This window comes from Artibeus jamaicensis, unplaced genomic scaffold (assembly GCF_021234435.1).
Source record: "Artibeus jamaicensis isolate MK-2021 breed Jamaican fruit bat unplaced genomic scaffold, CSHL_Jam_final contig_787, whole genome shotgun sequence".
Lineage (NCBI taxonomy): Eukaryota > Metazoa > Chordata > Mammalia > Chiroptera > Phyllostomidae > Artibeus > Artibeus jamaicensis.
Window position 1 is genome coordinate 1,833,620 of NW_026521972.1, and position 26,089 is coordinate 1,859,708.

The following is a 26,089-nucleotide window of genomic DNA, read 5'->3' on the forward strand; positions in this document are numbered from 1 at the left end:
ACAACAAACAAACCTTCGAACAGAATGCACTAATTGAAACCATATTGAATTCAGTAAAAAATACTGAAAAAAAATGATGTCTTAAGCTGTTCTACATTTTTTACAATCACTGTTATATAATGTTATGGCTAAACACAACTTAAAAGGTTTTTAAATGAGAAAAAAAACTTGTTGACTCATTTAATGAAGTGGATAAGTGAACAGATATTTAAAAACACACATTATTTCATTTTAAAGGAGGATACTGACTTTATGTTCATAGTGGAGAGAAAAGAAGGAACAATTTAAAAAGGAAAGAAACTCTTCATCACATTATAGAACTTGGATAAATTATTTGATAGACATAAAAGCTAGAAAAAAATTTATATCTATGCTTTATTAAATTAGATTAAGCTATCTAAAAAACAAAGTTCTTTGTTTTAGCAAACAACTGTTACACTTTTATGAAAACACCATTAATTGTAGGATTTTACTTATCTAATTAATTAACATTAAGCACTCTGTGTACTTAGATATAAATTAGTAAATAATATATGTAGGGCTGCAAAGTTAGGAAAACATAACTTACTGTTTTTTCTTTCCCAGGTTCCACCTGATCAGGCTTTGCTGTGCCAACTGCCTGTGGCTGCTGTGGCTGATCTTTTATTTTTCCAGTTTTCCCATCATCTTGCTCAGGCAGAGTCTGAAGCATTCCAGATGCTAAGTCCTCTTTCTCCATCTGTGATGGTTTCTTTTCCTGGGTTGCCTGTGGAGCCACTCTGCCTTCAAGCATTTCTTCAGTGATTTGTACTTGAGTTTTAAGTAAGTCATGTTTCTGTTCCTCCTCTAGAGCTAATGTTTTTGCTCCTGGGGGAAACTTCTTTTCTTCAGGGGTTGGCATTTGGTCTTTAGGAGCTGGCCTTTTTATTTCAAGAGTTGGCTTTTTTTCTTCAGGAGGTGGCCTTTTTTCTTCAGGGGGTGGCTTTTTTTCTTCAGGAAGTGGCCTTTTTTCTTCAGGGGGTGGCCTTTTTTCTTCAAGAGGGGGCTTTTTTTCTTCAGGAGGTGGTCTTTTTTCTCCAAGAGGTGGCTTTTTTTCTCCAGAAGGTGGCCTTTTTTCCTCAGGAGGTGGTTGTTTTTCTTCAGTGGTTGGCTTTTTTTCTTCAGAAAGTGGCTTTTTTTCTTCAGAGATTGCCTGTTTTTCTTGAGGGGCTAAAGCTTTGTCTTTTTCTTGTTTACTCTCATCTTGTTTTTGATCTGTGGTTACCTTAGGAAACATTTTTTCAATGGAAGGTGTTTCTTTTACTTTTTCTGGAATCATTTTTTCACCTTTTGTTTTCACTTCTTGCTCCTTCTTTTTAATTTTTACTTGACCAAGTACTGCTGTTTTCTGAGGTGACTGTTCTGCAGAGACAGGCACAGGAGAGGTTTTTGGTCCTGATGGTAAAGGAGGCATTTTGCCTATGTCTCCAAGCTGTCCTGATACTGCTCTCTGGGTCTGGCAATTTAAACAAAGCCATTCTTGAATCTGCAAACAAAACAGTATTGAATGGATTAATTATATTATAATGCATTTACCAAGGTTAAAATTTGGCAATATCAAGTTCTTTTTTGTAAATGGAGAAAGGGGATTACTGGGCTCTAAATCAATGAGTGATTTTTAAAGGAGATTGCAAGAAGACTATTTGAAATAAAAAAATATGATAAATCCTTAAAGATGAACAATTCACTTTCTTCACTGTAAAAAAAATAAGAAAACAAATGTTTAACATTACAAATGAAGCTGAAGAAATAACCTTTCTTTTCTTCCTTTGTGTGTGTGTGTGTGTGAAAAATCTCTATTTGTTCCAAATATAACTAACTTTTTAAGCCTGGTATCTTCAAAATTAATATATCTATCATACATTTATTCAAAAATTATTAAATTTTATAGTAATTTTCATGTAATCATCAATTCATCAAAAGGTTTTTGTTTTGTTTTGTATTTAGGATTTAGCCTATACTCACCTATTTCCTGACTTGAGGCAAGTATAGCTCTAGGTACTACAGTAGAATTTTACAAGGTACATTGAGAGTTTTCAAGAATCATTTAGACATTATTTCTCTATCTGCTTTTAGACTAAAATAACACTTCATTTTTAAAAATATTCATTCTTCCCATTCAATTGGGCAAGAAGCATTCACAGGTTCAAATTGTTTGGTACCTTTATCCCCAGAGTTTTCTGAATTGCTGACTAAAACCGTTCTATCTCTGCTCCTCAGTGTAATTCATGGGCTACCTGTGCCAAATCATGCCCTTAGACATCCAAATTCCTGGGAGTTACACCAAAACCATTGTAGCAGGATCCCTGTCTAGAAAAGAAGGAAGCCTTTTAACTAAACTGTTGGTTAATTCTGTTGCAAACTAAGGACTTAAAACTACTCTCTGATAACATGTACAAATAATTACATATGAGACAAATTATGTTAGACTAATAAATTTGCAGAATTCTTCCCGTACTGATATATGTTGTGCTTTTTCTTATATTATACTTGTTATAAAGTAAAAAAGTAAAGGCTAAAAATTTAGCCTCTAAGTGTTACTATTTAATGAGTACTTATTCTGTAAAGTATGCAGTTGGAGGGTCATGCAAAACAGAATTGCATTAATACATTACATTGTCTTCTGTGAAGTTTAATTTCAAACTGCTTTTCACACTAGATCACTTTTCAGTTGCATAACTTAAATTAGAGGCAAAAATCACTTACTGTTCTAAAATATCAGACATGTTTCATTTCTTACTACAGCTTCCAATTTCTTTAAAGACATAAACATGTTGCTTAATAATAACTCCTGAAATCTGTAAGCTATTATAATTCTTATTTACTGATCTAAAAAAGACAAAATTCAATTACTTAACTTCAGTAAAATGCTGTCTACAAAACATTAGTATGTATGGTGAATTCATTTGCTTTTTGTGTTTATGATCACCTAGTATCAATTCCCTTCTTAATTTCCTTCTTAAGTAACTCTGAAGGGAATTGTGGTTTTTTATGTAATAACTTTATGTAAAAGTCTTAGGAAAGAAACTGATTTGATCCTTTACATCAGATACTAAAAGCTCCAGTCCTTGTATAGAACTGTTACTGGAGGAGATGCTTCCGTATTATCTACAGAAAATCAATCTTAATCTGTGCTGTGGTTCTAAAAACCATTACTTAGTTGAGCCACATTTAGGAAATCTTCATTCAGAGCCTGACATTTTTTAAAACAAACATGGACACAAATAGCTGAATTACTGTGTAGTTTTGTTAAATGGATTAAAAAACCACATGCAGGTATGTATTATGCACTTCTGTCCAAGGCATATTCTAATGTGAATAACAAAATTTTTAGTGTACCAGAAACACAGGTTTAATTCCATTGGAAATGTTTGTCAATTATAAAAATATGATTATTTTATCTGAGTTTTGTAGACAAATTATTCTTACAAAATTCTCATTTCCTGCTAGTTATAGCATATGATACCGCAATGGTACACACAGCTCAATGGTACACAGTTAAAAGATAAATGTGTTGAAGAAATAAACATAGTGACTATTTCAAGATAGTATATTCATTATTTTCATATATTTGAAGTTTAAATAGGAGAAAAGGGTATAATCTATTTATTCTATTAGGTCAAATAAAACATTTTATTTCCACGATTTAAAATAATGCTTGGTAAACATGCAAGCAATGATAACCCACATACTACTAAAGTCTCAAGGCAAAGAGAAGGCAATAGTGCAGACCTAAGAGTAAAGAATATTATTCTTAGAGTTTCAATGGCTAGTTAAAATTCATGTTTTGCTTAAAATGCGATGTATATTCAGTTAAACCTAATATACTTAATCATTTCTATTTTGCAATATTTTTAAAGTGATGTTGCTTTACTTGCTTGGTTACATGACTAACTTGTATTCTGAAAAAGATTACAAGGCAAAGCCTAATTCTTATGACTTTGCACTTTGTCAAGTAATTATGACAACATAATTCACCTGTGCACCTACTCTGTATATCTGTATTCTATTTATATCTATCTATGGAGTACATACATTATTTTAAAAGTATATCTGTAAGTCTTATTCTACCAAGGAACTCACATAAAGTAGAAGAAAAATGATGTGGGTAAAAGTAAGTTTAATACACATTAAAAAATAAGGAAAATAAAAAGGATGTGATGGATTTAACAGGACTGTCTAATGAATTAATTTAGAACATACGAAATTTCATAAATTGTAAGTTCCACAGGAGTATTTTTTTTTTTTGCCAATTAGAAATGCTGAATGGGTGGTCTCATCTATGTGTCTCTTCTTTCTGCAGCCCTAGAACCAAAATCAGAATGCCAACACATTCAGAAAAAAATGTAATGTCAATAAGAAACTGAAAGGTGGGAAACTATAGTAACACCAAAAATTGTGTATTTCTCTAAACATGTAAATTTAAAGTTTGCTTATTAAGAGAGAGGGTAGGAAAGCCAAAGCTAAAGAAAAATCAAAAGTAGAAATGAGAAAAGCACCACGAATCAACATGAGTAAAAACCAAATTTCATTTTGGAACATAGAGTCACTGTCATTATCACATCATTGTTAAATACAAATACAAATACAATTACTACAATTATCTGCTTCACAAAAGTAATTTGAGAAGTGCTCTAAAAATACATAAGAAGATGTAAAAATCTGTGCTTCACTATTTTTTGTATTTTTTAACCAAAAATAATCCCAAAGATTTGTATCAATGTAGTCAAGAATTTAATTAGAAAGTATTATAAATGTAGGTTATCAAAAAATGTTATCTGTACTTCTAGTTATTTAATAGCCACAAGATTAAATACTCATAATGTTCCTAGGCCAGTTGTAATCTGAAGATAAATTAATCAAGATTCCTTAAGTTATATAAGAATTCAATGCATAATATATCACTTCCATATATGACTTTTATTAGTGGAAAAGATTTTATCAGAGATAGTATTAACCACTTATGTAACAGTTGCAATGGTTAAATACACAACTATTTTGTATTTTGCTTATAGTTAAATATCAAATAAGTTACAGTTTCCTCTTTGAAATATTATAAAAGATGGTGATGCAATAAAAAAGAATACATATTATAAATAAGGTATTATATGTAACATATATACTGAATGCATTTTTATTATATTACTTAGTTAATATATAAAATTACAAAATACAAATGCTTATATAGGCCTTTTAACATACTAGTAATCATTATGGATGCTCTTAGACTATTTCCATTTGTTTTTCTGCATCTAAAATATTTTATTTTCAGGATACTCATAGTAACTTATCTCCTAATAGCATTAAGCATAATTAAAATGTATATCTATATTATTAAATGTATTAAATAAATTCAGAAGACTCTATACTATAAGAACACATTTTTATTCAATGTTTTGATATTAATAAAAAAGTAACTCCACTTTGATAATAATACACTAGAACATATTCGTTTGTCAGCTGGTACATGTTAATAAAATCTATTTATTTTAACATCAAATGAACAAGATCAAATGATCTTGTTCAAAACAAAATAATGCTCCAAAAATCCATTAATCTTAAGAGATGAGAGGGAAATGAAGGCAATAAAAACCCAGAAAAAGGATGCTGCTGTGCTACTCAGCATTTTTCCATCAATAAGCAATTTGCTTTATATAACATTTCAGCTGTAACTATAGCAACAATGCCATTAAGGAAAATCTCAGAACTTCTGGCCTGCCTCTTTATTTACCCAAGTATCTTTTCAGAAGCAGGATAATAAGACCTGCAGCAGGTTGAAAGTTTGCCATTAGACTTAAAATGGTAGGAAAGTGAGGGCTGCAAAACCTACACTACCATGAGTATTTGTACCTAAAAAATTTAATAACATTTTAACATGAAATTTTTTTAATAACTTTTTTTAAAGATTTTATTTATTTATCTTTAGAGGGGAAGGGAAGGAGAGAGGGAGAGAAACATCAATGTATGGTTGCCTTTCATGCATCCCCTGCTGGGAACTGGCCTGCAGGGAACCAGCCTGCAACCCGGGTATGTGCCCTGACTGGGAATTGAACCGCGATTGTCTGGTTTGCAGGCCCGCGCTCAATCCACTGAGCTACACCAGCCAGGAACATGAAATTTCACTAAGACAAACTGAACTGATATGGAAGTTTATATAATTTCCATCAATAGAGGGATGTAAGCAGAGGCTTGGTGGCCCCTGATCAAAAGTCTGTAAAGGAAATAATACCACTGAGTTTGCTATTTATTATCAAGCTTTTGAGTCAACAATAAACTTTTCACACATTTTTGTTTTTCTGTTTATTTGCTTATAATTCGGAATGTTATTTTTAAGCTGAGAAATAATTACACTGATAATCTTCTTAGAAATCATTATTCAACTTATTTGACAGATCCAAAAATTGGGAGCAGTGTTGCTTGTATCAGTGTCACCTGGAGTCTGGTATTAGGGTTCTCTCTTCATTGCAGGCCCACACACTCTTACAAATCAATCTGCATCCTGGAAATCATACTGTTTGCTTATGCAATACCTAAAGTGTTTCCTTTTGTTGTCTGTGAAAAGCAAAAGGACTGAATTCGGAGTTGATGCACTCTTTTTTCATATTACATGATCACTTGTTCAGACTACACAATCATGTATTAGAAATCTGTGATCATTCATGAGACTGCACTTTGCAAGTGTATGCAATAATATATTTGTGATGCCACTAGTCATACTCTGTGCCTCCTAAAAATGAATGGTATGTGTGTCGGGTCCTTTGCTTATCATGCTCTTTTTGACTAGAATATAGAGCTTCCTTAGTATATTTGTACTTTATACAATCACTGAAACAAAAAATACATAATTGAATAATTGGGATTCATCCTCATTTACTCCATATGTAGTTATAAGAAGTGTTTCAGAATGTATTAGGACACAGTTGTTCATATGAAAACTAAGATAAAAAGGCATTTTGAATATTCATTTTCAAGGAATTACTAAAGGTGATGGGTAGGAACAGTCCCCACTGTTACAATTCTTTTGTAACCCACCCTACATTCTTTTGACATTGTTTCTGTAAGTGCTGACTCTAACATGTAGCTCTAGATGAACAGCGTGTTTGTTTAAGAATCCTAGGAACTAACCAAAAGATACAGACTCCAACCTCTGGGCATCCCAGCTCTGGAAGATATGGTGACCTTGAACCATAAAACCAGAATGACAAAAACCTGGATGACACACACTACAACATAAGTGATGTTGTGTGTGTCATCCAGGTCAAGTGACCAGGACGGAGGTTCTCATCAGAATGGACTGTGCTGGTCTTCATGCAGAGAACCTTTCATGCCCCTTTCTTTGATCTCTTTGTTCTGCTTCCCCTCTTCCTCCTTATAAAAACCTCTGCCTGGCCCTGGCTGGTGTAGCTCAGTGGATTGAGCGCGAGCCTGCAAACCAGACAATCGCGGTTCGATTCCCAGTCAGGGCACATACCCGGGTTGCAGGCCGGTTCCCTGCAGGCCAGTTCCCAGCAGGGGATGCATGAAAGGCAACCATACATTGATGTTTCTCTCCCTCTCTCCTTCCCTTCCCCTCTAAAGATAAATTAAAATCTTTAAAAAAAAAACAAAAAACCTCTGCCTGCACTGAGACGCTAAGATGGGCTTTGAGACAGAGTCCCAGGTGACTGGTACTTGAATGAACCTCTTTTCCATTCATGAGCACCTATCTCCAGAGTACTGGCTTTTGAAGCAGTAGGCAACTGGACCTGCATTTGGTTGTAGAATCAATAACAAAATTTGATGAAATATTGGATAGTGTTAGCAACTTGTACTGGTGTTATCACTCCTAGGTCTAAGTTTATCAGCAGTTGTGTCCCTACTCATCTGTTATATGTACGAGTATTTCTGTAAGACCCTCACACGCTTACGTACCCACGTGAAGTCTCTCTTTCATTTAGGTGAAACTTTAAATGTAAATTTCTATGTAATGTAAACTACATTAACAGAATTTTCCATAATAAAAACATGCTAACTGAAATCATGTATATTACACCAAGGTTTAAAGCTGTATTTGGATTAGAATGGCATACTCCCAGTTCATATTCTTTTTCAGTCTGTTCTTCTTTGACTAAATCAGTATAATTTTTCTAGCCACTTTCTTATCACAGTTCATATATGTATTTTCCTAAACAAAAAGAGCAAACTTAGAGTGTTTGATGTTTTAAATACATTACACAAATAATTTCTAAATACATTCATGCTTTAATTCAAACACCTTAAATTATTGTAGTAACATGACTTTATCAGAATTTGAAGAAAATCAGAGGCTATGTTTCTTTTTAGAAATATGTATATACAAATAAACATACATTTATATTTATGCAAAAATATATACTGATTTGCATGGGTAAGAACTAAACAGGGTTTATTTCCATAATATATTTCTTCCTTTTCTCTCTCCCCACCCCCCCACCTTCTCTAAACAGCACGTGGCAGGAGAAGAGCATCAGGTCCTACAGTGACCAAGTAATCTACCTACTTTGGGCTCAATCAGAAAGAAGCAATAGGATAACTGACAACCCACCAGCAAGTACAAAGGATAACTTCTACTCCCAGGAGAAAGCTGTTTTGCCCTAGTAACCAATGATGCACTAAACTTATGGGTCATCACACATACTTAATGTGTTGACTTTAGCTAACTTGGCTCCAACAAAATCACAAGGTTCACAGGGAAGGCTTATTTGTGGATTCATGGTATTTTTGTTTGTGATTAATGCAAGTATACTACATTTTAGGCTGATATTAAATGTTATAAATCTTGCATAAAAATAACCAACAGTTTAAAAATACATTAATTTATGTTATATGAATATCAAATTCAATTTTATATAATCAGTTCTCATCACTTTTCTCTTATGTAGTTATTTTATTATAGTCCTGTTACAAGATGTATGTATTGATTTTGCATGTGTTAATAATTACATCAAAGATGAAAAAATCTTTAAGTCTAATGTAGTCACGAGTTAGCATTACAGATAGTGAATTTTAAAACAAGATTTATTTTGAAAGTTTTAACACACTTTTATCACAGATTTTATATTTGTCAAGATTACAAAGCTATATGCAACTGAAAGATAGATATTTAAGGCATACTATATCTGAGTAAAATTTATAGAACATTTTATAGGATAAATAAAATAGATAAATGAAACCGTAACCCCAATAAGTCTAGTTATCATCTTTCACCTTACATAGTTACAAACTTTTTTCCCTGGAGGTAAGAACATTTAAGATCTCTTTAGCAACTTTAAAATATGTAATATATTATTAACTATAGTCACCAGGCTGTAAGAAGTGGCAAGGTAGAATCTGTCATCTTTGAAAGAATAGGATGAAAGAAATGTAACCTGAAAAAATCAACACTGATTTTGAGTGTGCGCAGTGCACTTGGGTGAAAAACGTAACTATAAAACTATGACCATTTTAACAGATAGCTGATTTCCATTTAGTATATAACTTCCTCCCTAGGCTACTTCCATTTGAAGAGAACAAGTTTTCCCTAAAGGAATGACACTGCACTGCAGAGGTTAGTTACAAGCTCCAACAGATGACTCAGGTGGCAACAGAAGACTGAAGAAACTGACATTGCCATGAAAAGTTGTTCTAATTTGTAAGGAACCTAGTGATTCAAAAGTAGAAGAGGAACAGCTTCTGGGAGCCAGTGAATATGCTTATTTCATTTAATTCTCATAACAATCCTAGAAGAGTATTCCTATACTTGTATTTCTTACACAGAGGAAATTAAAAAGCAATATATCCTGCTCAATAGCTAAAGCTGTTAAGTGGCAGATAGCAAAGATGAGGCAATAAATTTAGACCTTAAAGATACAAGCAGCATTAAAACAGACTTGGAGATGGTATTTTAGAGAAATGACGTACAAAATATGAAAGCAAAAGGCGAGTTCTTGGAAAATAGCTCAATTTTGACAAGAACAGAAACCAGAAAAGCACACTAAACAGGAGCATTCTTGAAAATGGGAGGAAAACCAGTAGTTATTGGTAAACTCAGAGAAGAAATATGAGAATTTCCAGACAGTGACAGGCAACACTGCCAAATATTGCACTAAAGTTAAATAATGTATATCTCAAAAAGGTTGGCAGACATGTCTCTTTTTTAGAATTGAACTAAAGACTCTACATATATATTTCCTTCTCAATCGTTTTGTTTCTCTCATCTTTTTATCTTTATGTGATAAGTTTTAGCTTTAAACACATTAAAAAGAAACCCTAGGAATAAATTCAAGTTCCATGTGAGAATATTGCTTCAAACAACAATCAGTTTTGAAGTAGAAATTTATTTGTAGGTACCATTTTTAATCAAATCATTAGACTTTGTGAACAGAGTTACTACAGAATGAGGGTCAATATTTTTTTCCTTTCTTCTTTCCCAGTTTTTAAGATGGAAAAAATGATTAAGATGTAAATAAACTGTGACAATGTTCTGTATGCTTTTTATATTAATGCATATATTGAAACTACTGTAAAAACCTTTATTCCTAGAGAAGCTACTAAGACACCACACTATATAATTCATTCTGTTAATTTATCATTCCACGTTTCACCAGACACTGGGTTCTGTTAATACAAAGATTAAACACATAGTTGTTTATTATGAGTCCAAGATATCGAAGGAAAGAAATAAGACATAAAGTGTGACTATCCTTATAATTAGTCAGCAGAAAGTGCTCTGGAAGCACAATTAAGACACCACTCATGCAGAGTAGGGGACAATGAGAGTCAGGGAAGGTTTTTCAGAGGAAGTGACAGCTGAGCTGAAACAGGAAGAACCAGTGTTAGCCAGACAAAGAAGAGCATGCTAGGCTGGGTGGCAAGTTTGACAGTGCATTTATTATGACCAGAAGGAAAATGGGTATGAAAGCAGAGTACTGACTGAAATGAGATATTCACAGAAAACGGGATTTTGCACTTTTGCACTTTCATAAATCATCTTATACCCATACTATATGTGTCCTAGAATATATCCTTTACTTTGAGGACCCCCAAAAATATTTTGCCTTTCAGGTATTAAAGCTTTATTCACTTTTAATTTTTTTTAAAGATTGTATTTATTTGTGTTTAGACAGAGGAGAAGGGAGGGAGAAAAAGAGGGAGAGAAACATCAATGTGTGTTTGCCTGTTGTGTGCCCCCTACTGGGGACCTGGCCCACAACCCAGGCATTTGCCCTGAACTGGAATCAAACTGGCGATCCTTTGGTTTGCAGGCCAGCACTCAATACACTGACTGAGCCATAACAGCCAGAGCTAATGCTTTATTAATTTTTCATAAGAAAAGCAAAACCATAAATTTGATATTTAGCTTTAATGACTATAGTATTATTAAAGTAGGCTGCCTATTTACCACTGAGGCACATAATAATAAAAGTAATGCTATTCAATAGATAGCTTCCCTATAAGTTAAGATATGCAACATTTTGGTTACACTTTAATACAGTATTACATTACTGATAACTCTCATACAATCCATGTATTTAAAATGGAATTTCAGGATAATTAGTTTTTGCATTGTTACTAGATTAGAATCCACAATCTCTATACTTTCAAACTGCCATTTGTTAGTGACACATAGGAAAATGCTAAACAAAATTTTTTAATAAAATTAAAAAGTTGAAATATATTATTATACAGAAGGCTTTTAAAACATAATATTTGTATACCTTCATTTTCATCCTACAAAAATCAGACCATCATATTCATACCTATTCTATTTAATGTCTTGATTTACTGTAGAAAATAGTGAAGTAAAAATCACTTGCTAATAATAGTCTATAAATTTAAGATGTTTTAAAATTATTTTTACTAATATTTTTAACATATGCTCTTTAATGGGGTTATCCACAATTATTCTTTATTCACATCAGGCTAAGAAAATTTCCTGACTTTTATAGCAAAACATTAGCTGTTAATCATAAAGTATTTATGTGCTTTTGATGTTCAAGTCCAGTTGTCTCCATTTTCACCCCGTGACACCCACACTCCCTGCCCTATGCATCTCTGCCTCTCACCCTTGAAGCTACTACCCCCTTTGGCTTTGTCCATGTGTCCTTTATACATGTTTCTTGATGGCCCTCCCCTGATTTTTTCCCATTATTCCTCTCCTCCTTCCCCTCTATGCTCTTTATACTCTTTTTATACTGTTAAGTTTTAAGACAGCCCCTAACCTACTCTTTTATTTGGGGGGGAGGGGTTTATCCTATATTTCTAATGTAGCTAGCACTCATAGAATCTGTTACAATTAACAAAATTATATTATTTTTAAAACATATCCATATAATCTATCTGGCTTTATACAACTAAATATACTTCACAACAGCAATATTCTAGTTCATATTTAGCTTATTAAAATGCTTGCTTTACATTCTGTTTGATTTTCTTTCACTGCTTAGGAATAAGCAATTCAAGAAAAGGAATGGTACACATGTTAACAGTTTGCTAAATAATATATGATATAAATAACACAAACACAAAATATCTAACAACTAGATTTTAGTGCATTTTCCCAAAATTTAAGTATATACTTTTATATGTACGTATTATACAGATTAATACAGTTAGTGAAATATTTCATCACACTGCAGGTGTGAATCAGTACTTGAGCAAAAGAGCAAAATAAAGGAAATGGTATTGCTAAAGAGTTAATCCTCATTTCAGAAGAGTGGTTTTTTTCCAAAGGCACTTGGGGTTGCACATTCTTTTAATATTTGCATTAAAGTCAAGGTCATCTCACCACCTGAGTTGTTAAAAAAACTTAGATGTTGTTATCCTCGACTGAACAGGAATACCTTTCAACATGAATATATTTTGGCAGCTAGTTGGAAAATAAATAGAATTAGAATTGACGATGGGCATAAGCTACATTCAGAGTCACTTATCATTCTATGGAAAGAAGACAATTGAAACCAAGACGCAGAGGTCTGAGGGTGTGGGGCCACTCTAGATGGTCAGTGGATTTACCAATGTTAAGCATTTAGGAAAATAGAAATAATAAAGCCATTCTCTGAGGGAATAATTACCTTTTTAATGAAAACAGGACCATGCAGTGATTATAGTGAGAGGAAGATGCAAAATCTTCAGGTTTTATGCTTTAGGCAGGAGAAGATGCCCTAGCTTCCTGAATCTGACAGTCCTATGTCTCTTGAGCCAGTAACAAGTTTTCATATCAACACGGTTTTCAAAAGTGTACAGAAAAATGCCATGAAGCAGTTAACATACCAATAAATACATATAGGTGTTAGACAAAAGGAGGTTTAAACTGTAATAAAGAAAAAAGGCCATGTATTTGAGCAACAAGGACTGCAATCTGGGAGTCACAGATTCAGATAGCTCAATCTTCCTCTGAAGGACACAAAGAAAAGCAGGGTTTTATAATGGTAAAACCTGAAAATGTGGTTTCCATTTAGGTCCTCCATGAAAATAAAGGATTCAGGCTAGGTTCAACAAGGACTGATTAAGTCAACGTGCAAATAAAGAATGCTGGTTGGTGATATGCTTGCTTCCTTTTAAGGTGCAGTTTGCTAATGGTCCTAGGGAAAAAGCAAAGTCCAGGGGGTGGTCTTGTGGTGAGCTTAAAAGTTCAAAAGTTCATGAGTGGGGTGTGCATAAGGCAAGCTTCTTTATGGCTTCCTGGATCCACTTTAGTTGCCTTAACATAAACGACTCTGTCTTGATAATTTTTGTTCAGTAGCTGGAGGCCTGAAGCAATTGCTCCATGAAACTAATTTAAGCAAGTGCTGGCACAGAGAACATTTTTAAATTGCTCCCCCTGGAAAGAGAGACTGGTAGTTGTTACATGGCAATATGGTAATGGCGCAGTACAGTTAATTAGTATTTTGTTTTGACAGTGAACTGTGTTTCGTCTGAATAAGGCTAAAACTTACTACAAATAACTTAAAAATCACTGTATACTCTATAATCCTGCAGTGTCTAGAATTCACACATATCTCTTATCCCAGTGTGTAACTCTGAAAAATCACTTTAAAAACTCCCAATAAAAATTGTATCTAAAAATATTAAATTATACTAGCATTGATGTATTTATGACAAAGAACTTACAGGGTTGCTGACAACCAGTAAAAAGAATGCTGGTCCCAAACAATGTGAATAAATTGCTGGTCAATTTATAAAAATAAAAATGACTTCTCTATGTATACCATCAAAACCAGGTTTTAAAAATAATTATCATGAATATAAAATTTCCCAAATAACAAAATGTGTACCTTTTATTATTTTTATCAACGATGTTGATTAAGGGATAAGAATAGAAGAAAACATTGTTTTAATAATATACATTATAAAATTTTTTGAATTAAGGTAAAAAAAGTATTACACCCAATTCATGATATTAAATTTTAAATTGATGCTGTTAACTTCTGTGTTTCATGACACAATTTAAAATTATAAAATAAAATAAGTTTGAAGATGTAAAGTATAATATACTGTATATAAAATTAATGTATAAAGTAGCATTCCAATGGTATGGTAACAATACATATATGTGATAGAAAGATATATACTTAGACAGATAGATGGATAGATAAATATAATGATACACAGTTACCTGAAGAAAAATACCACACCCAATACACATTTTATTCCCAATGGTTTGCAAGAGTTCTTAGAACATTATTGTTCATAATTATTTCCTATGAATAGCAATTTGTTCATAAGTGTTTATTAAATAATTAAAATAAACATAAATAAATAACTACTTTTTGCAGAACTTGGGAAAATATTACTTCTGGTCTACTAGCATTAGCTGACTTCAAAATTAGTAAGCAAAAAATAAATGAATATCAATTATGAAAAACTTTGAAATAACTCATCATGCTTCATTTGGTTTTTTGCTTTATTGTTATAGATATGTAAGGCTTTGATGATGATTTCATTTGCCTGTCATACCATGAGTCTCTCTAATAATTTCTCCTAGTTTATGTCACATAAGTAATTATATCAATGCTTAATGATGTCTCACAGAGGATAATCACATTTAGACTATATCTGGGGAGATAGCATATTTAATCAATAATAATATCAATCATACAACAGTTATTACATTATACAAAATAAAGTCCTCCTCAAAAACATGATAGCAAACTTTTTCCTATTTGTTGTAGTTATGAATTAGAAACCATGATCTCTGATGTAGAAATAACAAGTTTCACCAGATTATTTATTTGTAATGAAACTCAAGTTCTATTTTGAACTTCATTCATTAAATAAGTAAAAACTTAATCATAGTTGATTTGGAATTCCCTTAAAATAGTAACACGACCAGATCGAGTAGGTTCATAAAAAGTCAAAGCATTGAGTGGTAATTACCTGAATTATAATTGAGCTATATGTCTATAAAGTAAATCCTGAAAAATCTATCTTGTATTTGGTCTTGGTCCATCCGTTTTAGTAAGCCATGTCTTTTCCTGTTTCCTTGGTTCCATTAATTTAGGAAGCCACAGAGAAGCCACAGAAATTCTGGGACAGACAAAACCCTGCCAGATGCTCAATCGCCCTACACAGCTACAGAATGAATCCATCGACTCTCTGGGTCTTGCTGTTCTCTGGTGCAGGATTTCTTCATGCCTATTTCAGTGTTTCCTAGAAAGTCTAAATTAGGGCATCTCTCCCCCATTTACTGAACACTTCCACTATTCTTCATAAATATCCTTTACCCTCTCTTACCCTCTGAACGTAGGAATCTTTTTTTAGTCAAAAAGAAAATTCCTCACTTACAGTTTTAAGGTCTTCTTGAGGTGCTGTCTGTGTGAGGTGCTCCTTATATGATGTGCCAGGCATACCAAACATATTAATGGGTTGAGGTCTAGGAAAGCAGCAGTCAAGGGATTACCAGAAAACTAATTCTTTTGACCATTTCAGAAGTTTTCACCATGAACTTCCATACAGAATAAATCATATGATGGAAATGAAGGGTAAAAATAAGGGGAAGTTTCACAAGAAAAAATATTAGCTCCTATTTCAAAAATAATCTCACTGGTTACAAAGACTATATATCAGATAACTATAAATATATACCTTTAATAATCTGTAGTATTAGTGGATTTAAGATTAGATCAAAAGACCAAATGTATTTAATTTTTTTCAAAACCAGATGTAAAAAAAATTAAACATTTCAGTTAAAATTATTAGCTTTTTCTTCTTTTACTGAAAATATTTTATTGTTATTGAATAAATTATATCCTTTTAAAGAGCTGGAAGCACAGAAACAAATCACAAGATTATAATAATTTTAAATTTGCTAATGTGCTTTGAAATAGATTTTGTTTTAGGATATTATTTTTTCTGCTTGTAAAGAATTAAGAAAATGGTGTAAGCTTTCTTGACTGTAAGTAATTCGTCAGGAAATTCAAGTGCTTTCTTTTTTAGTTTTTGTACCTCACTGGATTGCTTTTTTCCCTAAAAGTTGTTGCCTTTACAATACAAAGAAGAAAAAACAACTACTTCACCAGACAGCAAATGGCAGTAATCCCGACTTTTATTTTTTTCATTTAGAAAGATCTACATGTAATATAGAAATACAGCCCCTTGAGAAGTAAGTAATCTAAAAACAAAACCCGGGTTCATCCAACTCAGTGTTACCAATGGATTTGTAATGGCCCTAGAGATAAAACATAAGCGTCCTCAGTGAAAACTAAAAACACTTTAAGTATGGACTAATTAAAAAATGGCTAAGTAATTTTTGTCACATTCACATAATAGAATATTATATTGCTATTTTCAATGATAGAAGCAAAGATATTAATAAGTAGCTTTGGGTGTGCTAATGCTGTAAGTTTACGTGGAATTATAAGGACAAATCATATATATATATATATATGAATGAATATATAATTCACTCTGTTGATATGACTGACAAGGTATTGCATAATGTCAACTTTATTAAAATAGAAAGGCAGATTGGAGTTAAAAATAGATTAGAGTAAAATAAAACAAATTACAAGTTTATATCTTTTCTTTTTATCTTCTTATTTTCTAAGTTTTCCCTTATCTTTATTTACTATCTTTAAAATATCAACTGATGTTTATGCTTTTTCTTTAGTATTCTGTCAGAATTGTTAATAACTTCTGAGAAACAAGGAGCAGTAAAATAAGAGACCAAGATAACCTAAATATTGTAGGAATTATACAATAACAAAGAAAACAACTGCATAAATTTTGGTTATGATATTTACTCATTTTGTGTAGAGTTATATTAAGTAATTAGTAATGTGCTATCTCTCCATGTTTCTTAAACCTGTTCACAATGTTAGCTGCCATTAACGTAACATATTAATGATTTAAACAACTTCATATTTCTTCCCATTTTTTATTCCCACTTTCAGTATCTAAAAAGAACAGTTGTGTTTGCAAGTGGAGAAGAACTAAGACCTTGGGAGGAATAGGCAGATTAACATGCTCTCTTTTCTACTGCATTTTTAAACATGTAAAACTTATATACTGACTGCTGGTTAGAATTAATAAATTTAAAAATGCAATTAATAAATTTAGAAATGCAAATCACAATTCTACAACCTTCTTTCAAATAGATTTTTTCCTATAAAATTCTAGCATAATCTAGCACTACAGCAGTATTTAACATTATACTTTATTAGACTATTACCTGGTGCTAATGTATCACCAATTTAATCAGAGCTCTCCTCAATAAGCACAATTATTTGAATACGTATAAGTGTAATGCAATAAAAGATTCTATAATATAAAGCCAGTATTTCAAACATATATTTTGGTGATTTTTTTTTTACAAACAAAATATTATCCCACGATGCCTGGCATATTATTGACAGCTGTTGTTTTAAATGCTATGCATGTGTTTCCTCATTTAACCCCACAGAGACTCGTGTGACTGGTCCTATTATCTCCGCTTTGGAGATGAAACCGAGAGGGTTCACTAGTTCTTGAAAGTGAAATGACTGCTATATAGAAAAATGGAGATTTTACTTTATGCCTTATTTATTACAGAGTATTAGCTGCTTTGCCCCAATTCTCTTTGTAAAACCCAGTTAAGTTTTTGAATCCTCAGATTTTCATCTACTGAACTTGATTGATAGTTTAAATAGGGCCACAAATTATATTCAATTTATATTCATATATTCAATGTGCCTACTACCTACAATGAGTCATTAGTTGTAAAATATATTTAATGTGTCGATAAAATAAAATATCTCTTTCTCAGTTCCTCGTGGGCTTTTTATTTTTTCATATTTACTTGTTTGGTGCACAAAACACATTCAATAGAGTATGTAATACTCTAGAGTATGTAATAGAGAATAATTACTTTACTATATAATTCTTGCTCTGCCCTTGCAGATTTTTATTTGCCCCAACAAAACACCACAGGTTCACTTAACAGAATAAGATTCAAGTCTACATCTAATAAAATTCCTGGATGATAAAATGTGATGTTATAACAATTTGACAGAAAATGCCCCATGTTAATTTCTTTATATTATGTGATTATAGAGATGTATTTGTTTTAATTTGAAAAGTAATAGAGTCTTACATCAACCCATCCTTATTTTACACCAAAGAAACACATAAGAAAACTCAACTTTCAATTACATTTACTTTAAACTTTGTGTCTAAGATATTTACATCTAAGACTTTTGAAAGGATTTATTCAACATGTTGTGTTATGCGCTTGCATAAAGAACAATGCATAGATTAGACCTGCATTTTAATACTAATAGCAAAGAATGAAAATCACATAAATTAAAATAAGTTATCTTACATGAATAGATATCATGTAAAAGAGTTAATAGAAACAGTCTCCTGTGTGTCAGTGAAGGTATCTGCACCCAAATATAATGTAATCTTTAAGGAAAAAATTATCTTGTTATTTTATAGCAAGCATAATGTATTACTTATAAAAAGTGACATACTATTAATAGTAACAGAGTATGTTTCTATTATATTTGGTGCATATTTAAAAATCTATTTGAGAAGAAAGTTGTTACAAATCATAGGAGATTGTGGCCACCAGCAAAATGATACAAAAAATAAACCTGGTTAAATTGTGATGAAATTGCAGGACAGGTTTTAAAACAAGGATCACCTATAATATTTTTTTTTCCCGATTCCAGTGATTCTTTCAAAGCTATTATAAAGTTCTTATGTTTTATCTCCTTCATTCTTCTTAAATGTAATCATGACATCATTCATGACTTTAAGTAATATTTTAAAATATTATTTAATTAAAATGACTTACCCTGAATTATGATATATTGGTAATAATGACATAAAAAGTATATGAGAAATACAAACACATTTGACGAACATTCATATGATATGATTTGTCTTTCAAAGGAAGCATAATATGAAATGTTTTCTAACTTTAACAGACTTCATGCAGACATGAAAACTATTAAAAGATACATGGAAATATACAACAGTGTTATTACCTCTATTTTTTAAGCATATGGTTGAAATGCAGAGAAATGTTTTAAGTAACCTCACTGGATATTTAATGAGATATTTTTAATCAGTAAAAAGTATAAACTTTCTTCCATCACTCCTTCTTAGAATTAAGGATGTTTTTATTTTTTCTCTATCTGGCTTACAATATTTTCAATACTTAGTAATGTATGCACCTTTGTATTCATGCTGGTTTATTGCCATGTGCTTTTACAACCTTAATCAAATATTTACTTAGAATTTTTAATGAATCTGTGATAGACACTACAGAAAGAAGGTGGAAGAAGACTGTGGGGCTGAAACAGAACATCAGAAAGCCATCTACCTGGACACTACCATCTTGCCTGTCCTACTTCTATGCCATTGCTTTTCATGAACTGAACTCTGGCACTGTATCATCAACTTTCATTGAGGATATTCTGGGAAGCATAGTTACGTGTTGGGTCAGTAGGATCCATTTCTAGTCTCATACTAGCATTGGTCTGACTGAATAGTTTTAGTCAGTTATAGGGAGACACTACCAGAGATGAGGGAAACAATATTGTGGCTAACTTTACAATTAATATAAAATAAAATAGTAATTAGTTGAGATAAAAAAGTTGTCAAAAGACCTTCAAAGAGTCTACCATATAGTGTTGTAATAATGAAATCTACCCAATATGTTAAAGTGTTCATACTAGATTGATAAGCCTCAGTGCCTTCTAAGAATTTCATAAAAACTGATGCCTTACTTTTTATGAATTCAGAAAGATTATTATTTGTATTATTGGCAAATTTTTAAATTACATTCATAAAGAGATTGTTTAGAAACAATTTCCTGAAGTAGGACAAGAAACATCTAGTAATCAATACATCTATATCAAATGTCTCGGTGGGGAGGTAATTGAATGATTAAATAATCTTAATGATACATCTGGTAATCAAAATACATGCTCAATACTGATTCCACTGAAGACTGCATTCCATATTACCATACAAGGTAAAACTCTAACTGCGTAACACGACATGCAAAATTTTTGCACCACTATACTGTAATTTTAGAATTAAGTATGTTCCATGTGACTGAATATCTCAATGGAAAATTGCTTATATATATGATTAAATTTATTCATGTATCTTACTCAACATCAAAATTTAACTAAAGAGATACGGTAAACACAATATATTTCTACAGAATTTTAAAAAGCGAAAAAAGATCCACCTTTCTACTACAAAGACATTCTTAATTACTGGATCTTTCACTGCTGAGCCTATTATATAGTTAGCAAGCTGAGGCTGTAAGCTGAACTGCTTTGTTTTATAATCAGAAGCAGATCAAGAATGTGGAATTGGCTTTGTAGTCTCTTATAAAGTCCAGAATTTTGCCACCTATTAATAATTCTATTACTTTTGTTTTAGGAAAAATGGTGAAGACAATGAACTTAGCACTACAATGAGACTTTAGAAACTGATTAAATATTATAATAGACTATATCTTGTTGTAATAAGAAAAAAAACCATTAGGAAGAAAAAAGTGAATTAAGACTAGAAAAGCTTGGTAGTTAATACAATAACGCTCCCTCATTTGGAAAGTAGAGGTTGAGGGGAGGGCATGCAAATTACTGAAAAAGATAAAATGTTCAGATTTTTAAGTGAGAGGAAGTTTTGTCTTATATATGAAGTAATTTAAACAATAAACTTGGATTCAACTTAATATATAATAAATATAAAAGTGCCTCAAATTATAGCAAACTACTTTTAAGTGTTACTAGTCATTAAATAACTGAATTGATTTACAAATAATACACCAGTGAATAAACAGAAACAGTTTCTACCATTAGAGGGCTTATAATGTTGCAAGGCAGACAGTTGGTAAACAGATATTGGATAGTATTAATAACTAATTATAACAGTGAATAGTGTCAGGAAGAAGTTCTCTGTTTTGAAATGGGAGATGCAAGTTAGACTTAGAGCAAAGAGAAATCTTCCCTGTGGAAGTGACACATGAGGTAAAAGTGGGTGGTGAAAAGGTAAGGTGGTTAAACTGGGGGGTTAGAGTGTGTGGAAGTTTGTAGAGTTTGTGTAGATCAGTGAGAATGTGTACAAGGTTGAGGCCCTACGGCATGTGGGCTTAAGCTCTATGAAGGACTTTAAACTTAATCTCCAAAGCAGTTAACAGCACACCAAAGAGTGCTTACACAGGGAATGACTTCACCAGTTACCTATCTTCAAAATACCACTCTGTGTGGGAAATGAACTGGAGAGAAACAAAGTGAATGAAAAGACCAGAGTACGGTAGTCCTGATAACGAACTGCGATAGCATGGATGGACCTGGAGAATATTATGCTAAGTGAAATACGCCACTTGGTGAAAGACAAATACACTATGATCTCACTTATAAGAGGAATCTAATAAACAAAAGAAACTAACGAGCAAAACAGAAGCAGAGGCGTGGGAATGAAACAGACTGACAGGTGCCAGAGTGGGTGGAGGGGGGTAATGGTGGAAAGAAGGGGAAGTGCCTAGTCAAAACATGTACAAATGACTCATAGGCATGGACAACAGTGTGGGGATGGACTGTGAGTGGGGGCTGGGGGCTGGCTGGAGGAGGGCAAACGCCTGGGCTTTGACACCAGGCCAAAAGCTGAAAGGGCACTGACTGCATTCGGGAAATGGATGAAGTGACTGGAAACAGGGCAAATGCTGGTCAAAACTCCAGAAGCCCACAGCAGCATAATCTCATCTCCAAGCCCCCCTTACTCCAAAGATCCACAAAGGGTGAAGCGGGTTGCCCCACCCTGCTGATTTCCTATGGCCCTGTCCCACACAATTTACAGGTGCCTACTCAACAATAGGCCATGCTACTAAGACAGAGAGTCAAAACAGCTCTATCTAATACACAAAAATGAACACAGGGAGGCGGCCAAATTGAGGAGACAAAGAAATATGGCCTAAATGAAAGAAAAGAAAAAATTCCAGGAAAAGAACCAAATGAAACAGAGATAGCCAACCTATCAGATGCAGAGTTCAAAACACTGGTGATCAGGATGTTCTGAGAACTAAGTATGGCAACAACATAAAGGAAGAAGTGAAAGTTACACTAAGTGAAATAAAGATGTATCTACAGGGAAGCAACAGTGAAGAGAAGGAAGCTGGGATTCAAATCAGTGATTTGGAACATAAGGAAGAAATAAACATTCAACCAGAACAGAAAGGAGAAAAAATAATTTTTAAAAAATGCCCTGGCTGGTGTGGCTCAGTGGATTGAGCACCTGACTGCAAAGCAAAGGGTCATTGGTGCGATTCCCAGTCAGGGCACATGCCTGGGTTCTGGGCCAGGTCCTCAGCAGGGGCACACAAGAGGCAATCACACACTGATGTTTTTCTCTCTTTCTCCTTCCCCTCCCCTCTCTCTAAAAATAAAGAAATAAAACATTTAAAAAGAAAAAGAATTTTAAAAAGAGAATTTAAAAAATGAGATAATGTAAGACACTGGGACATCTCCAAACATGCCAAAATTAGATCATAAGAATGCCAGAAGGAGGAGGAGAGGAAGAGCAAAAACTGAAAACTTATTTGAAAAAAATAATTTTAAAAACTTCCCTAATTTGGTAAAGGACATTGATGTACAAATCCAGGAAGCACAGAGGGTCTCAAACTAGTTGGACCCAAAAAGGACCACACCAAGACAAATCATAACTAAAATGCCAAAAGTTAAAGATGAAGAGAGAATCTTAAAAGCAGCAAGAAGAAGTGAGTTACCTACAAAGGAGCACCCAGAAGACTATCAGCTGATTTCTCAAAAGAAGTTTTGCAGGCAAGAAGGGACTGGCAAGAAGTACTGAAAGTGATGAAAAGCAAGGACCTACAACCTAGATTACTCTATCAAGCAAAACTACCATTTAGAATGGAAGGGCAGAGAAAGTGCTTCCCAGTCAAGGTAAAGCTGAAGGAGTTCACCATCACCAAACCATTATTACATGAAATGTTAAAGGGACTCATTTAAGAAAAAGAAGATCAGAACTGTGAAACACTAAAATGCAACAAATTCACAGCTATCAACAACTGACTCTAAAAACAAACAAACAAAGCAAATGAACAGGAACAGAATTACAGGTATGGAGATCATTTGGAGGGTTATCAGCTGGGAAGGGGAAGGAGGAAAATCAAGGAAAAGGTACAGGGATAAAAAACATAATTGGTAAGTACAAAATAGACGGGAAGTTAAGAATAGCATAGGAAATTGAGAAGTCAGAGAACTTAAGTGCCATGGACATGAACTAAGGCAAGAACTGCTGGAGTGAAGGGGGATACTGGGCAGAGGGGAGCAATGGGGGAAAATTGGGACAACTGAATGAAATATACTTAAAAGATTCTAAAGATCTGTGAAAATTTTAAAAGTATTAAATTTTCAAAAGAACTGTTAAAAAAGAATATTCCTATACATTTATGTCAAGGAATAATCTAGAATTCATTTTATTTTAGTATTGATTTTTTAGAAAGAGAGAGGAAGTTGTAGAGAGAGAGACAGAGAGAAAGAGACATTGATTCATTGTTTCACCAAGCCATGCATTCATTGGTTGTTTCTTGTATGAGTCCTGATCAGGAATCAGACCCAAAACCTTGGTGTAATTGAATGATGCTCTAACCAACTTAACTGAGCCAGCTGGCCAGAACCTAGAATTCATTCTAGATAAAAGGAGTTAAACAGGAAAGACTAAATTTAAGAATGGAAGGTAGAGTCATAGACTAAATTCATTAGGATCATAACTACACTTCAATGAACAATTACACCTAAGCATCAATTAAAGAGGTCTTCTCTCTAGTAACACTGAAAACTAAATTGAGAAATGAGAGTGCACCAGCTGATCCACAGTGCAGGTAAACAGGACAGCAACCACCTCAGGAAAAGCAATTAGAGTAGACCTCAGAAGAGTGCAAGGTCGAATACTGTTGGATTCACTCCAGGTCGAATCTAAAACCATTCAGCTGGTGGCCCCCCTGCTTATATCCTACCATTTTCCCACAAACACAAAGATAATTACATAACCATCATACTCTTTCTGTCATTTTTAGGAAATGAAATTGAAAAATAAATCCTTTGTCTTCCATATGGCCATCGCACCTCATCTGAGAGGGGAAAGGAAGAGAGGGGACAGGGGAGAAGAAGAGAACAGGGGAGGGGAGGGGAAGAGCAAAAGCAGCATCACTTTGTTGTTTCATTTATGCATTTATTGGTTGTTTCTTGCCTGTGCTCTGACTGAGGACTGAACTCACAAACTTGGGATATCAGGCAGTACTCTAACCAACTGACCTAGCTGGCCAGGGATGACCCAATATTTACAGACACATCAGAAACCCAGATTTTTTATGTGAAACAGCTTGGGGTTCAAATATCCATAATCAATTACACCACTTTAAAAACAATACAAAACATTGTGGGTACCAGTGTAGTGCAGCTCAAGGAAAGTGCTATTGATGGTTCTGCCTGTAGCCCATCAGAACAAATCCTCTGGATTAAACATTAGTCTTATCTATCTAGTTATATTTTCTTTAAATTCCTCACAAAAAATGAGTTTTATACATTACTAGATCCTATGGAAGTTGAGCTAAGATAGAGAAGGGAAATCAACTTGCCCACGCTGCCCCATCACAGAGATGGTAATGGGTTTCAAATTAGCTAGGAGTTGAATGATTTATTATACATTTATATAAGCATTTAAGAGAACACAGGAATATAAAAGTAAGCTCCCCTCAAAAACTGGGAAATAAGTGAGTCTGTCTTGCTGAGGTTTAACTATAAAATCAATATGTAATGAATCAATTAATATATTTTTATAAAGTTCTCAATCAAAGCAAAATTTCCTGAAAGTAACATACATTAAAAAAAAAGTGTGAGCATAAGGGAGTGGAGGGGAGTGGGGGGAAGTGGAGGGGATTGGCGGGGAGTGGGAGGAAGTGGAGGGGATTGGAGGGGAGTGGGAGGAAGTGGAGGGGAGTGGGGGGAAGTGGAGGGGATTGGAGGGGAGTGGGAGGAAGTGGAGGGGAATGGGAGGAAGTGGAGGGGAGTGGGAGGAAGTGGAGGGGAGTGGAGGGGAGTGGGAGGAAGTGGAGGGGAGTGGAGGGGAGTGGAGGGGAGTGGGGGGAAGTGGAGGGGAGTGGAGGGGAGTGCGGGGGAGTGGAGGGGAGTGGGAGGAAGTGGAGGGGAGTGCGGGGGAGTGGCTCTTCAACACTGGAAGACATACAACAGAGGGTGGCAAAGGCACGACATTAGTAGTGCCAAAGGAGAGAAAGTCTTAGTCCACAGACTGACTATTCTGTTCCCTGAAGCAAAACTATATCCTGGATGCATTCAGCTACCTCTTCTTAAATACATTAGACAGTTAAATTACGTAACTAACATCTTTGTCCTAATTTCCTGCTTAAAAGAGCAAACTTTGGACTGCCATAGAAGTTCAGCTTCTCTGGCAGTTTCCACCAGAGAGTGAGGAAAAAAAAAGCCAGAAAAAAGACATTACTATAGGGAACATTTTTCGAGCAGTGACTATGTGCTACACAGTCTTCTCAGTGCTTTGCCTGCATTAACTCTTTAAACCAACGCAACAACCTATG

At 33.6% G+C, this 26,089-nt stretch overlaps 1 protein-coding gene across 3 annotated transcripts in view; it reads right to left on the bottom strand.

Annotated features, from left to right (window-relative positions):
• PCLO (piccolo presynaptic cytomatrix protein) overlaps positions 1–26,089 on the bottom strand; it is a 368,924-nt gene that overhangs the window by 206,562 nt on the left and 136,273 nt on the right. For all 3 annotated transcript variants that reach the window (XM_053672786.1, XM_053672788.1, XM_053672787.1), the window contains exon 4: positions 569–1,504. In XM_053672786.1, coding sequence (XP_053528761.1) covers positions 569–1,504 — 936 coding nt within the window. The remainder of the gene's footprint in view (positions 1–568; positions 1,505–26,089) is intronic.